The sequence below is a fragment of the Dromaius novaehollandiae genome, chromosome 1, assembly GCF_036370855.1.
Source record: "Dromaius novaehollandiae isolate bDroNov1 chromosome 1, bDroNov1.hap1, whole genome shotgun sequence".
Classification (NCBI taxonomy): domain Eukaryota; kingdom Metazoa; phylum Chordata; class Aves; order Casuariiformes; family Dromaiidae; genus Dromaius; species Dromaius novaehollandiae.
This window is the reverse complement of record NC_088098.1, coordinates 190,569,369-190,582,797: the sequence shown is the minus strand read 5'-3', so window position 1 is coordinate 190,582,797 and position 13,429 is coordinate 190,569,369. Positions and strand designations below refer to the sequence as shown.

At 36.5% G+C, this 13,429-nt stretch overlaps 1 protein-coding gene across 1 annotated transcript in view; it reads left to right on the top strand.

Moving 5' to 3' along the window:
• COG6 (component of oligomeric golgi complex 6) overlaps positions 1 to 13,429 on the top strand; it is a 58,778-nt gene that overhangs the window by 4,716 nt on the left and 40,633 nt on the right. The window contains exon 5 of the mRNA XM_064504903.1: positions 12,839 to 12,950. Coding sequence (XP_064360973.1) covers positions 12,839 to 12,950 — 112 coding nt within the window. The remainder of the gene's footprint in view (positions 1 to 12,838; positions 12,951 to 13,429) is intronic.

Here is a 13,429-nt window from a genome sequence, read left to right as displayed (position 1 = left end):
GAAGTTGCTGCCATTATTTTTGTACAAGGTTTTTGTGACCTAATATTTGTCTTGGAAGGAAGGATGATTTAGACTTTAAAAGAAGGGTGTTGGGGAGCAGCAGAACTGGGATTTGTTCTTAGACTCTCTCAGTCTGTGACTTTGGATGAATTCCTTTACTGACAAAAATTTACCAAAAGTGTTTCAGTGTTCATTTTTTCATTATTAGTTTTGTATTTTTGTTGTTGTTGTTGTTGTTCCAATGTACCCACTGGAAAGCACTCTCTTGTGCAGAGATTAACAGCAGGAAGTGGAGTGTAACATACTTTTTCCGTATTTAAAACCAACTGTAAGATATATCAAGTGCTGTTCAATGAGCCTAATACAGAATACTTTTTCCCTTGGTCCTCCAGCCTCTCATGGAAGAAAAGATTTGTATCTTGCTCTTTTCGGTATTTTTACTCATGGGAAGAGGATAATAGTCTATGACAGATTCATATAATCTTTATCATTTTTATGGTTAGAGCATCTAGTTTTACAGCTTTAGCCTTTGTCAGTATAGAAGAATGAATCTCCTTGCTTTATGTGCTTTCTTCTGGAAATTATATGTAGAACACTGGAGATTAGAAATAATTATTTCCAGTGATAAGTTTCTAGTGGAAATTATTACTCGGGATAGTCCTGGGTGTGCTTTCAAAATCAGTAGGCTCATGCTGTCAACTTTGTTAGGGGATGGATTATGTCCTCTGAGAGTCTGAATGTGAGGTTAGAGTGTAATCTGCATATAATTTAAAAGTTGAATGTAGTATACTGCATAAAATACAATACTGCTCGTTATAGAGTGAAGGATTTTGCAAAGTCACAATTTAAGGAAGTAACTGAGCAAAAGGCAGGGTTTGGATCACAGAATCACAGAAGGGTTGAGGTTGGAAGGGACCTCTGGAGATCATCTGGTCCAACTCCCTTATTCAAGCAGAGTCACCTAGAGCATGTTGCCCAGGATTGTGTCCAGATGGCTTTTGAATATCTCCAAGGAAGGAGACTCCACAGCCTCTCTGGCTAATCTGTTGCAGTGCTCTGTTATCCTCACAGTAAAGAAGCTTTTTCTCATGCTCAGATGGAGCTTCCTTTGTTTCAGTTTGTGCCTGTTGCCTCTCATCCTATTGCTGAGCGCTGCTGAAAAGAGTCCGGCTTCATATACTTGCATATAATGCTAGGATCCCCCCGAGCCTTCTCTTCTCCAGGCTGAACAGTCCCAGCTCTCTCAGCCTTTCCTCATGAAAGATGCTTCAGTCCCTTAGTCATCTTAGTAGCCCTGTAAATAATTTTGGTTTTTTGAATATGAATATATGAAGTGGTGAGATAGAGAAGTGGTCTTCTTTTTTGCATAGTCTCACAGAAAAGGAAAGCTGCTTTAATTCTGTTCTGAAGCAGAATAAAGGATACCAAAGCCAATCCCAAGTGATGTATATCTAATTCTTCTTAAATTCCATTACAAGAGATTCTGCTATTGTATTCAATTTCACCAAGACAGTAAAATTTTCTGTGCAATTTTTAACTTTGAAATATTTTTTTAAAAAAATGTAACTTTGTCTTATGTACCATAGTATATCTGAATTGTTTAAGTTCTTAAACCAGTGCTGAGGAATGGGATGTTTTAAAATATAAATAAAGTTAGTTGCATGCTTTTTTGCAGTAGTAATTACTAAATGTTTTATAATAACAGATGTAATACATTGCATCATTTTGCTGAACAAATTGTTTACACTGCCCTTGAGGAAAGTTTTGATTCTACCCGTGTCATCAGTTTCTAGATTTAGTCCTAATCCATTTTCACCTTTTTGTCATTTTTTTTTAATAGCTTCTAAAATCATACTTTAAGTGATTTGCCTCACTAGCTATCAGTCTAAAAATAATGTCTTCTATTATGATTAGCATTTACTTTTGCTGCTTATTTTCTGCTAGGAGGAAAATGGTATGATTGGATTATAAAACTAAAGAGAGAGACTAAAGCTGCAGATGCATTTCATTCATTTAAGCTAATTAGGGATTTTTAAATGTTTGGGTTTTGTATCTGGTACTGAAATTTTAGGCAAAATGAAAAGCTGACATCTTCACTCAGAGATCATATACTAAAGTTAGGAAGTTACTCATGTTAGGCAAATAGAGTTAATAGTTGTCAGCTTTTTATTTACATGTTACTTCCCTTCATTTTCTAAGAATGCAGTCTTGAAATGTGCAGAAACTCTCTTAGCTTTGATTTTGATCAAGGATATCTAGTTGTCTTTCTGTAATAATTTGAAGACTTTTTCAGTAAACGATAGGTGGAATCTACAGCTTGGGTAAACTCCCTTTGTGTCTGGTCAGTGCTAGTCAGAAGTAAATTTTGTCAAAAGGTGTTACAATTAGTATTGTGTTTAAACCAGACTACAGTTAGAATAAAGAACAGCAAGTTCACTTCAAAACTAGGTAAGTAATAGAAATCAGTAACCAGAGTCTTTATAACTGGAGTTATAACTTTATTCACCTGCATATACAAAGTAATTATTTAAAGGAAGCACTGAAATTGTAAGTGACCTATTTTCTTAGATAGCAACATTTTTTGACTTTGCAAATATATATACCACTGCAGATTTTTTTCCCTGTATGAGGTTAGCACCTGCATAGTGGGTTTTTTTGAGGAGCTGCATGGTAGCAGTGAAGCATAGAGTTTCCTAAAGGTGCACAGTGGCCATGGGAACATGAGTATGAGGACAAACATTAAGTGAGAGTGTTTATGCCTTCATACTTGCAAGTTATTCTCTCTTTTCTGCAGTAGTTGCAAAGAATGGCAGTGTCAGTGGTTCTGTGCAGGGACTTGGCTTATTATGCTTTCTAGGTATTTTTTGCATTGTTTTATCACATATATTATAAGCTGTAGTTAGAGATGATATTCAAATTCCTAAGCTTTTTACCTGAACTCCTGGTTGGTCATTCTAGTTCCTCAAACTACCCATGCCAATTTTCTACAACTTACTGTACAAATAAGACTTGGAGATGTTAAAGTGGTCTCTCAAAGGAAGGGACACCCTATAGTAAGTTTTGGGTAGAAGTTTGTATCCCTTATTTCAGAGGTATATTTTGACAGCATGAGCTTGACCATAAAGGTGCTAGCACTGCTAGCTTTTGGTTGCCAGGTTACGTTGACAATGTAGCATGAAATATGTACATGCTAGTTTAGGCTAAATAAATATGTATTAGGAAAAGTGTCTTGGGGTATAAATTGAGTTAATGTCTGGCTGTTTTCAGGGTCTAGGATAGTTTTCTTTCTCTACTTCAAAAGTACTGGTAGTAGAAGCAGTGGGGGATAGCAGCTAGCAGCTGTGAGAGAGTAAGGGGAGAAAATCTAGTGCTTACTGGAGCAGTGAGTGGATAGTGGATGTGTTTTGGGGAATGTTGCAATGGGCTATGTAATCATGATGGTCTTTGAATGCTAAAAATCATGGACTCAAAACTGTGAACTTTTCTTTTTAGGTTTGTTACCTAAAGGTACTTCACGGGGATCCTGTAAGAGTCAAGATTACAAGTTGAGAGCAGAGTAGTACTATTTTGAGAAATGCTCTTCCCCTGAAATTTCGTGTTTTCTGTCGTGATCATCTGTGTATGAATCAATCTTTGTGCGTAGGATGATTGGTCTTACCCAGCTGATTTCCATGAGGACAGTAGATACGGCAGAAAAAGTGTATTGTACTGTAGAATGTGTATGTGTAAGGTCCAAATGTTTTTTTTAAAGGATAGCGTTTGTACATAGTGTTTGGGTTATTTGTTCAAAGGTGTCCTGGAAGGAGTTTTTCTTGGGAGGAGCATCCATGGTTCCTGAGGTAGGCATGTAAATGGCTGTAGACACAGGGTCAGAGGAGCAATCATTGCTAGAGTTGCAGTGGACTAAAGGTTGGAGTGTAACATACACGAATCAGAGTATCAACAGAGCTGGTAGAGTTGCTTAGATTTAAGGAAGTCCAACACTTCCTGTTATAGAACTTTATTTTCCCTTGTTGTTAACTTTCCCAAAAGCTATTATTTTGGGGCTGCACCTTTTATGCAGGTGTCTTTCTGGCCAAATGGAAATAAAGTTGTCCTGTTATGATACAGCAATTATGATACAGCAGTTACCCAATACAAATTTATAAAGTGAATGCTTCTGTATGTAAGACAAAAGTGAGAAGTAAAGAAACTTCTAATTTTATCATTTAATCATGTACTCAATCATGTGTAATCATTTACTCTTAAATGACACTCATTGCTTTTTGCAAGTTCCCAGCTGCGGTGGTGATGCTTCTGGAGCCTCTTCAGAACATTGAGGACATGTGAAAATTAACTTGAAACTGTGATTTGAACATATAGTGATCCATCTGAGGTATCCTATATGTAATCCTGATGAGCGCTCTTGGAGTTACGTTGGCAAAATGTATGATTAGGCCATTTGGTTAGATAGATAGGGAAGAAAATAGCATGTTCATCTCAGATTTCATCTAAAACTTTTGCATTCTCAAGCTGTTGCTTTGCAGCACAGTGTTTTTCTTGTAACTTAGTATGTGAGCTTTAGATCTGATTGATATAAATGCTAAATAAAGTATGTTACTTAGATTATTTTTTTTAATCTTCCGTTACTACAGTTGCACTGTTATGTTGGGCAATATGCCAGAGTCGGTACATTTCTGTGGTCAATTATGTTGCTTGTTCTGAATTTATTAGACTCATTAAAATAACAGTACTCTGCACTAGAAGCAGACCAGTTGTTCTTCACATTTTTCAAATTGTAGAATCAGCGTAATGTAGGAACTGGGGCTTTTGTTTTTTCTTTCCTATCTTTAAAATTGAGACATGAAGACTTTCCACCCTAACTTACCACAATTTAGAAAAATCACATAGTGTGAAGTAAAGTATCTCAGACCATTCAGCCTATCTCCCTACAGCCTAGGATTAACTTCTTGATGTCTAATACTGTTTTTTTTTCATTTATTTGATAACTTGGATATTAAAGAAATACTGAGGCAGGTGATTTTGACAATTTCTGTGAATTGCTGAAAGTCCACTTCATTATCTTACAGATTTCTGTGTGCCTATTTAAGCATGCTGATACTGCTTTTAGGTTATTTCTGGCTTTTTGTATATAATAACAAGAGGATAAATCTGCTTTCAAACAGCATCTGTTGTTTTTAAAAATATGTGGATTTCCTTATTACCATTGCTAATAGGCTGACAGAAGAATGAGTCCTCACTCCTTTAGGTGTGTGGGTTTTTTTTGTTTTTTTTTTGTTTTTTAATCAAACTTCCAGTGACTTGTCAGTTCTCTTGCTGTACCCGAGTTTAGTTCTTTTCTTCTTTATATAAAGCCAGAAAACTACTTGTAATACTAAACTTTTTCACTTTGGATTGGGAACAATTTTCCAGGAGTTCAGTACAGTTCCAAAACTAGAGAAATAATAATTTAGTTCCAAAATACTGTACACAGAATGCCAGAACCTTGGCTGCAAAGCAGTTTTACCAGCCATTTAATGGTAAGATACTGTGCAAGTTTGTTTTGAGGTTAGCCACAAATGACAGTCATGGATCTCACAATTGAAGAAAGAGACCAGAAGATGATAATTACAATATTAATTTATGTAAAATTAAATAAAGATGATTACATGAGTGTATGTATGTGCTTAGGATGATCACAGAAGATAAGCCTGCAGAAATAGAAAATTGTTGAGAGTGAGAATTAGTTTTGTGGAAAGAAAGAAGATGGTATCAGCCTATATGACAGAATGTTAATGGAAATGGCTTGAACAGATATTTTTCAGACAGGTTGGAAGATATAGGAGCTTCTTTGAGATTATGCTTTTGAACATGGAAGCTTAGAAGATAGGTTGCTTACTTGTGGTTGTCTGTTAGTATATCAGCAAGTTCTTAAGGTTATTCTGCTGGTATATGCATGTGAATAGAACTTTAATGTTTTATTTTATAAATAATATTTGTTACTTTCTATTATTTGCGCTCTTAAGCAGAGCAAAATGCATGTGTTTCAATAGGCAATCAGTTATGTTGATTCTGGAAAATCAGTTTCTGTGGCATTAGTATTTTTCGCTTTTTAAAAATACACTCAGAAGACAGATTTAACTGTATCTTGGAAAGCAGCAGCGTATATGTCATTTTATGTTACGTTAATTAAATTATGTTTAAACTTATTCTTCACTAAAATCCAACGACCACGGTTTTCAGAGTTCAGTGAATGATTTGACTGTCACCTCAATACAAAGTCAAAAGTCTTGGGAAAAATGTTTCTCAGTGAACATGTGCTGCTACAATAGTGCTACTCTTAGGACAGTGGTCCCTCATGTCTGTCTGTCTGTCTCTTCTGTATGGGGGAGGGAGAAGGCTTGAAATCCTGGAACTGATCCCCCCCGCCCCTCTGATTTATACCAATATAAAGTATAGGTGGTAGGTCATAAAGCAGGAGTCAAAAGGGCTATAATGGATCTGAAGAGAGAACCTAGTTTGCCGCTTTAGTCATGAACAGCAAAGAAACATCGCTCTGGAGTGCAGAATTCCTAACTGATGTTTGTCTATCTTCTCTTAGAGTCTATGGTCTACCCTGGTAATTGATTTCAGTTCTTTATTTTTCTAATAGCTGATTTAGTTCTCCTTTTGCTACTGTTTAAGGTCATTTGTTCTGATCTTATTCCAGGGGGATGTGGAAGACAGTATGTTCTTTTTGTATCTTTGGCAACATTTTAGAATTTGATGACTAATTTGATGACTAGACTAAGCAGTCTCCTTTCAAATGTCTTTATACCAGGTTGTATGAAACATACCATGCATCTATATGAAGCTGTCCTTCTGTTTGGTACAGCAGTATCAACAGTATTTCATCTCTATAAGATGCAAAAAAATCTGCTTATTTGAAACATACTCCTTTTTAACTTGATCTCCGTTCACATTGCTAAACACTGATTTACCTCATATGTACGTACATCAAATGGCTGATGTGAACAGTTTTGCAGGTGATACCAGCTTATTCACATTATTCCCTAGATACATACAGATGATGTTCATAGAAAGCCTGACTGGTATGTAGATAGAAAATGATCAAATTCTGTAAGTTTCATTACAGCAAATAAGCTTTTCATTTCTGGTGTTTAGTAATCTGTTCGACAAAAGTTGTGAATCATTTCAGTGCAGTTAGTATCTTCTGTTGCTAAACTTCTGTTTGATTTAGCCTTTTTTTTTTTACTTGTTAATTTTTACAGTGGAAGGTATATGGCAGGGCTTCTCTATGGCAGGCTAGCTGTCTTTAGAGAGGGACTTTAGATGGGAGAAATCTTTTAAGTTCGAGTCCACTTTCCTGCTGTCTATGTATGACTTTCATAATGACTTTCATAAATTGAGCAACTGTTCAATGTATAGGTAATTAAGTATTTTTGCACCCGCTATTGTTCTTGGAACACTTATCTCTGAAGCTTGTTCTTTCCAGTAAAAGCCTTTTCCTAATTTCTAGCCTAATTCCTAGATAAAATTTTTCCATTTTCTCATGTCATCCGTTATCTTAAAGGATGCTTCCCCCCCCCCCCCCCCCAAGCAATAGTTAGACAGCAGTCATGTTCTCTCTGAGCTTTCTACTGAAGATTATCAAGCACAGTGTCCTTAGTCTCCTGTCGTGGAATAGGCTTTCCATTCCCATGAGCATCCTGCTAACCCCGCTCTAATGCGAGTCCACTGTTCTTGACACAGATGATCAGGATTGCAGTCTGTTTTCCAGATGAGATCTCACCAGAGATGTTACACCTCTTCAAAAGTACTGCTGTTTCCCTGTATCCTGGGAATAGGTTAGACAATTCACTATGATTATCTACTCCTTCCTGGTTTTTTTTCTTGGGCAGAAAATTTCTTAATTGTATTCCATGGTGTATTAGTCACTGAATATCTTCTCATAATAATGTTTCTGTTCTCTTTTAATAAAAGTTGTGCATTTGACAGACAAAATGGCAAATAAAAACACTTGTCCATAGCATTTACAAAAGCATTTTTATATTTGCAGCTGATATTTATTCTTAGGAATGGAGTTTGCTAACCCTTACTTGTGTGTAAATCTCGTGTTATGTTATCTTGTATATTTATTCTCCACAAAAAGCATCACAGAATAAATTTTTTTTTCACCTACTACTCAGAAGCATTTGTACATGTCTACTAAAGATGGCTGTTGGTTCCTTGACTTAGAAATACTCTATCTTTTGGAGATTATAAAGATGTGACAAATCCTCAGTACTGTAAATTGAAAGTAATTTCAGAATGTGCTGCTATGACTCTTCTAGGTGAAGGAAACTAGCAGATTTCTAGGATATACTTAGCGGCAATATGGAATTAAACACTGGAAAAGTCTGTTTTTTTCTCCATCTCATTTTTGGAGCTGTCTAGGTGATAATCCTAACAAACAGTGCACATTTGTATTTGGTTCAAGGGAAATGTGCATGAAGTGCAGAGTTTTCTCAGCCTTTTGAGTTCTCTTGCAAAAGAATTCTGTCTCCGTGGTAACGATTAAAACTGGGAAATTGCTCTTTGTTGGATTTCCCTCCCGCCCCAGCCCCTGAGCTTAACCAGCGCTTGACACTTTCCCCCTTTGCATTGGTGCTGTGTTCCCATGATCTGTTAGTTTTGTTCTTTTATGCAGGGATGACTTTTCCAAAAGAAAAAAAAATGTCTTTGGGTAGCAACACAATATCGACCTTCCCCCCACTATCCTATGGGTGCTTAGAACACAATCTAGAAGTGGTTATGGTGAAGAAAGGGCAGTGGGACATGAAATGACCAAATGTCTGCACAGGTATTGGCTTTAGTTTTTGTTACTACAGTACCTGTGTTTGGTATTTTATATAACACTACACTGTAAAATCTTATAACAAGCTCGAGTGATATTTTAATCCATTTGCATACTTCAATAAAATTGATTAAATTCTAGTTAAATAGGTGTTAGCTTAACTCTGAGGATCATATATAGATTTGAATATCTATATGAATGTAGTGGTCTCATTAATACTGTACACTGCCAGGTAGAAGTCAAGGGTACCTAGTACCTACTTGTATTTTTTGTTCCAAATCGATCATTTTCTAGGTAATAGAATCTCTTTCTCATGCAGATTGATAACCACAGCAACATTCATAATCAGCATAAGCAGAGGTAGCTAACTTGGGTTTTGAAACTGTATTTGTGAAGCATGTTGAAATCCCATGCTCTTTGCTGCAGAGAGCCCAAAAGAAATAGCTTAAAGCTATTCTGTTGGAAGCTCGCCTTTAATAAAGATGGGAGATAAGTAGTTTAGAAGAAGTGATGTTTAAAAAAAATTGCTGAAGTATCAACTTCATAGCAGTCTAATGTACTGTTAAAAATTAGCAGCAGGGCTTTGTCAAAAGTCAAAGTCATGCTTTTAGGTTGTAGGATAGATGCTTCTCAACTACTTTAAGATCACTGTCTTGAGAAAGACAAAACACTGCTGCCACCTTGAGGCTGTTATTTTATGTTTACACAGTGGAACTTTTAACTTGGCAGTATCTCAGAGTTTAATATATTGACTCTGTTTCATATTATTATTGAATGTGTGCAGAGTAGGTCAGTGAGCAGTTACGGCAAGGGTTAGCCAAAGATGCAGCCAGAGGTGGTAATGGATTTAAGGCACTGTGTTTGATGGAGCCTCAATCTTGGTAGCAGCAGAGACGATGGAGGGAAGACCATGTCGAGTGGAGACTTACAGGAGAAGAGAGTTTCAGTAGTGAATTACCTGCACATATGAGAAAAAAGACTGTGAATGTGAGGAGAATAACAGACCTACTTCTCCTTGTCTTCAGAAATTAGTGGGTTTGTTTTGTTTATTTTTGAATTTTCTTTTCAAAAGTGATTTGTTCTAGACCATTTACATTTGCCAGTCTTTTATGGTTGTTCTTTTTTTATTATTATTATAACAGAGCAGTGATAGGGGCACAGAATTCCATAACTGGTGAGTGAGTGTGCTTTTTATCAAGCTCCTGACTTTGGCCCTTGTTCTTTGAAAGTCTGCAACCTTAACTCTGAAAAATCTGGAAAGCAAACTGAAAAGAAACTAGTGTGTCCAGAATACTGCACTTAAATTCAGACCCCTTCCCGCCTCCAACCTGGTGCAAGTGTATAGACTACTGTTGAGAGCTCTTGCAAACTCCAAAAATCACAAGAAAAAGAGATAACCGTAACTGTAAGAATAGTTGGAGCTTTATGCACTCAGGAGGCACACAGCTTCGGTTAGTCCAGCCTAATTTAACTCAGCATTCTAGTTAAATGTTAAGCTGAAATTTCCTCACAAGAGGAAGGACTGAGAGCAACCACTGCATAAAGTTAATTAACTAAATTACATTTACTGTTGTTTCAGCCAAATGCAGTGATGGTGACATTGATGGATTAGAATTCCTCAGCCCATTGTGTTTGATAACGTTTTAAGTCTTTGCCCAATTTTCAAGTAGTGACATCACATGACTCTAGTTTTTTGGGGGAGAGGGGAGCAGGATCTAAGATTTTGTTGTTGTTTTAATTTACTGTTGAGATGAGCCCTTTTTTAACCCCAGAAGAGTGTTAAAGTGTGGTTTGCATGAGCAGTTTTGTAGCTGCAGTAGACTGAGCAGTCACTGATGCCATGCCACTGGTACCTCACTGTGCCAGCGTGCCTTTTAATGTGGGACTGTGCTGAACTGGGCTAAAGAATACATGTACCCCCAAAAATGAAAACTTTCTTTTTCCCTGCCAGATTTCTGTTCATTAAATTTACTGAACTTCCATTCTCCTCCTACTTGATGAGGGCTACCACACTTCCTGTGTCAGAAAAACGTAACAGGGTTGGAGAACAAACTCAGGTCTTTTTAGGTTTGGAAATAGCCTTGCGTGTCCTCATCACAATACTGGAGATTTGATAAAGTTAGCCAAAAGGGCAGATGGGGTAGATCAATCCCTTCAGACCTATCACTTCATACTTATTCCCCTCTCTGCCCCAGTCTCCTGGTACTTTCCATCTTCTTCTAATCCTCTTCCTCCTCATAGTCCATCCTATGTGCTGGAAAACTGTCTCTTCCTCCTTGCAAAACCATTATTATGCCTCTCAATCTCTTTCCTCTACTTTAAGTACCTTTTCCAGCTTTTCTTTTCCTCCTGTACCTAAATTTTCAGATCCCAAGGTTGCTAGTGTACTCCTGAGCGCTCCATTTTTTTAGACTGCTTCCCTGTTTGTCCTCACTTCTGGTGAACCGCCGCCAGAGTGCTTGGGCAATGCTACTGTTTTCCATGGATGCGTCTGCTGTCCTTGCGCAATTAGTTGGCCAAGATTACTTTTCATCACTCTTGTCTCTTTGCCCAGAATGATTCAGCTTCGTGGATGCCCTGAGTTTACAGTAGTAGAATTCTCTTTGAGGATATTAAGTAGCCAGACAGCCAATTTTTAAGCATCAAAAAGCTATCAATGTAAGGACGTAACAGCTCTATCTGCATAGGACACTGGGGAAAAATGGCTGTCAATTAAAGATGCAGTGTTAAAGCATATGAGTTAATTGTTTTCCATTTCGTTTACGTGTCTTCCTTATAAATTACAGACACTGACTTTTTTTTGTCACCTTTGATTTTCCTTAATTTTGCTGCTAAACAGCTTTGGATTTTGTATTCCCTTTCTTCTCAGTATAATAGAGTGCTGACAGTTACAAAATATTTTAGCTGCTCTCTGAAAGAGTTTGTAGTAATTCAGGATGGGAAGTTCATCCATGTCTACAGAATGGAAGTCTGTTTTCCATGTTTGTTCTTCAGCTGAATACAATCCAGATAATTGTTGACTAGTAGAAAAGCAGTAAATAAGTAAAGGCTTACTTTTTAAGCTTTGATCTTGCAAGGAAATTTAACTATGGCAGCCAGTGTTAGAGGTGCACTTGTCTGTCTTAACCTATGTATAATAACAGTGTGTTTATCTTGTGATGATTACACTGGGAGTTGAAATGGTCCTAAAGTAATTGAGTATTGTTCTTCTACAAATTCTTGATTAGTGCCTTCTCCATGTCCAGAAAAATAGCCTGTGTTTCCTGAAATGCTATGGGCGCACACCACAGTTTGAACAATTTTTCTGTTGCTGCTTGAATTCCAGTCCCTTCCTTCCCATAGAATAAAAGTATATTCATTTGGGTCATTCTGTGGTTGTAGGGTGTGTGACAAAGCATGTGTGTAAAAAGATGCTGCCCACTAGACAGAGTCTGCATATTACTTGCTTGCAGTGTTTATTTGAGGGAGGGTAACCAACAAGAAAATTAGCCTTACATTTTGGTTATTATGAAGTTAATAAATTAGTACCAGTAAATTAGTATCCCAAGTGTATACTGTTAAACAAAAATGGATCCATTCTGCAGAAAAGTAGATTGAACAAATGATCATTTTCTCATTTTGGGTGTTAGGGCTTTTTGTTTGTCTCTCTAAACATGAGCTGAAAACCCATTCTTTCCTCGATGAACTTGAAAGGAAATGACTGGCAGGTGCTATATTGTACAAGTGCAAAGTATCTGGATTAGGTAACTTGTGATGCAAACAGAATATTTATTAAAAAAAAATATATATTGTATTTCAAATATATTAACTTACCTTTACTTTTTTTTTTTTTTTACTCAGTAATCTGTGTAAGCTTAACAGAAAATTATATGTGAAGATGCAACTCAAGTGTTTGATGGCAAGAATGTACTACTGGAATTTAATAGTTGTGATTTCTAATGCTAAATATATTTTCAAAAATCTGAATATGCAAAATGATTGGAGATAAAAAGCTCACATCTCTTTCACTTTGTTTCTTTACAGTCAGAGACTAGAAATGAAAGCACAAGTTGCAGATGCATTCATAGCGAAATTCCAGCTGACACCAGATGAAATGAACCTTCTTCGAGGCACAAAAGATGAGCCAATTACTGAGGTAACTCTGAACATTAAAAGCTTTGCTCTGAACTGAAATGCAGAAGCACTCTGGCTGAATTGTACATGAAACCGTAATATCAGAGTGTAGTTTCATTTTATGTGGAGGAATGTATCTTTTTAACAGAATGTTGAAATTCTGATGAGTTTGAAATGTGTGATGAAAAATCGAAGTAACAGGAAAGAAAACCAACATTAAATTCTAGTTTGAGTAATGAGTTTAAGGGGCAATAAAAGCTCTCATATCTTCGTACTCTTTTCTGCCTTTATGGAGCCTGAATTTTCAGCTAAGGTGTTCTAAAACTTCACTGAACTCAAGTAAAGCAAATGAGAATTTGCAGTGCTTCAAGAATATGGAACAGTATTTTTGTGCATGTGTGTGCATTTTGCATAAGCACATATATATATAAGTATTTTATATAATGTAATATATAAATAACATGAAACAATATAAAGTGGGACTTACCCTCATTATTACTT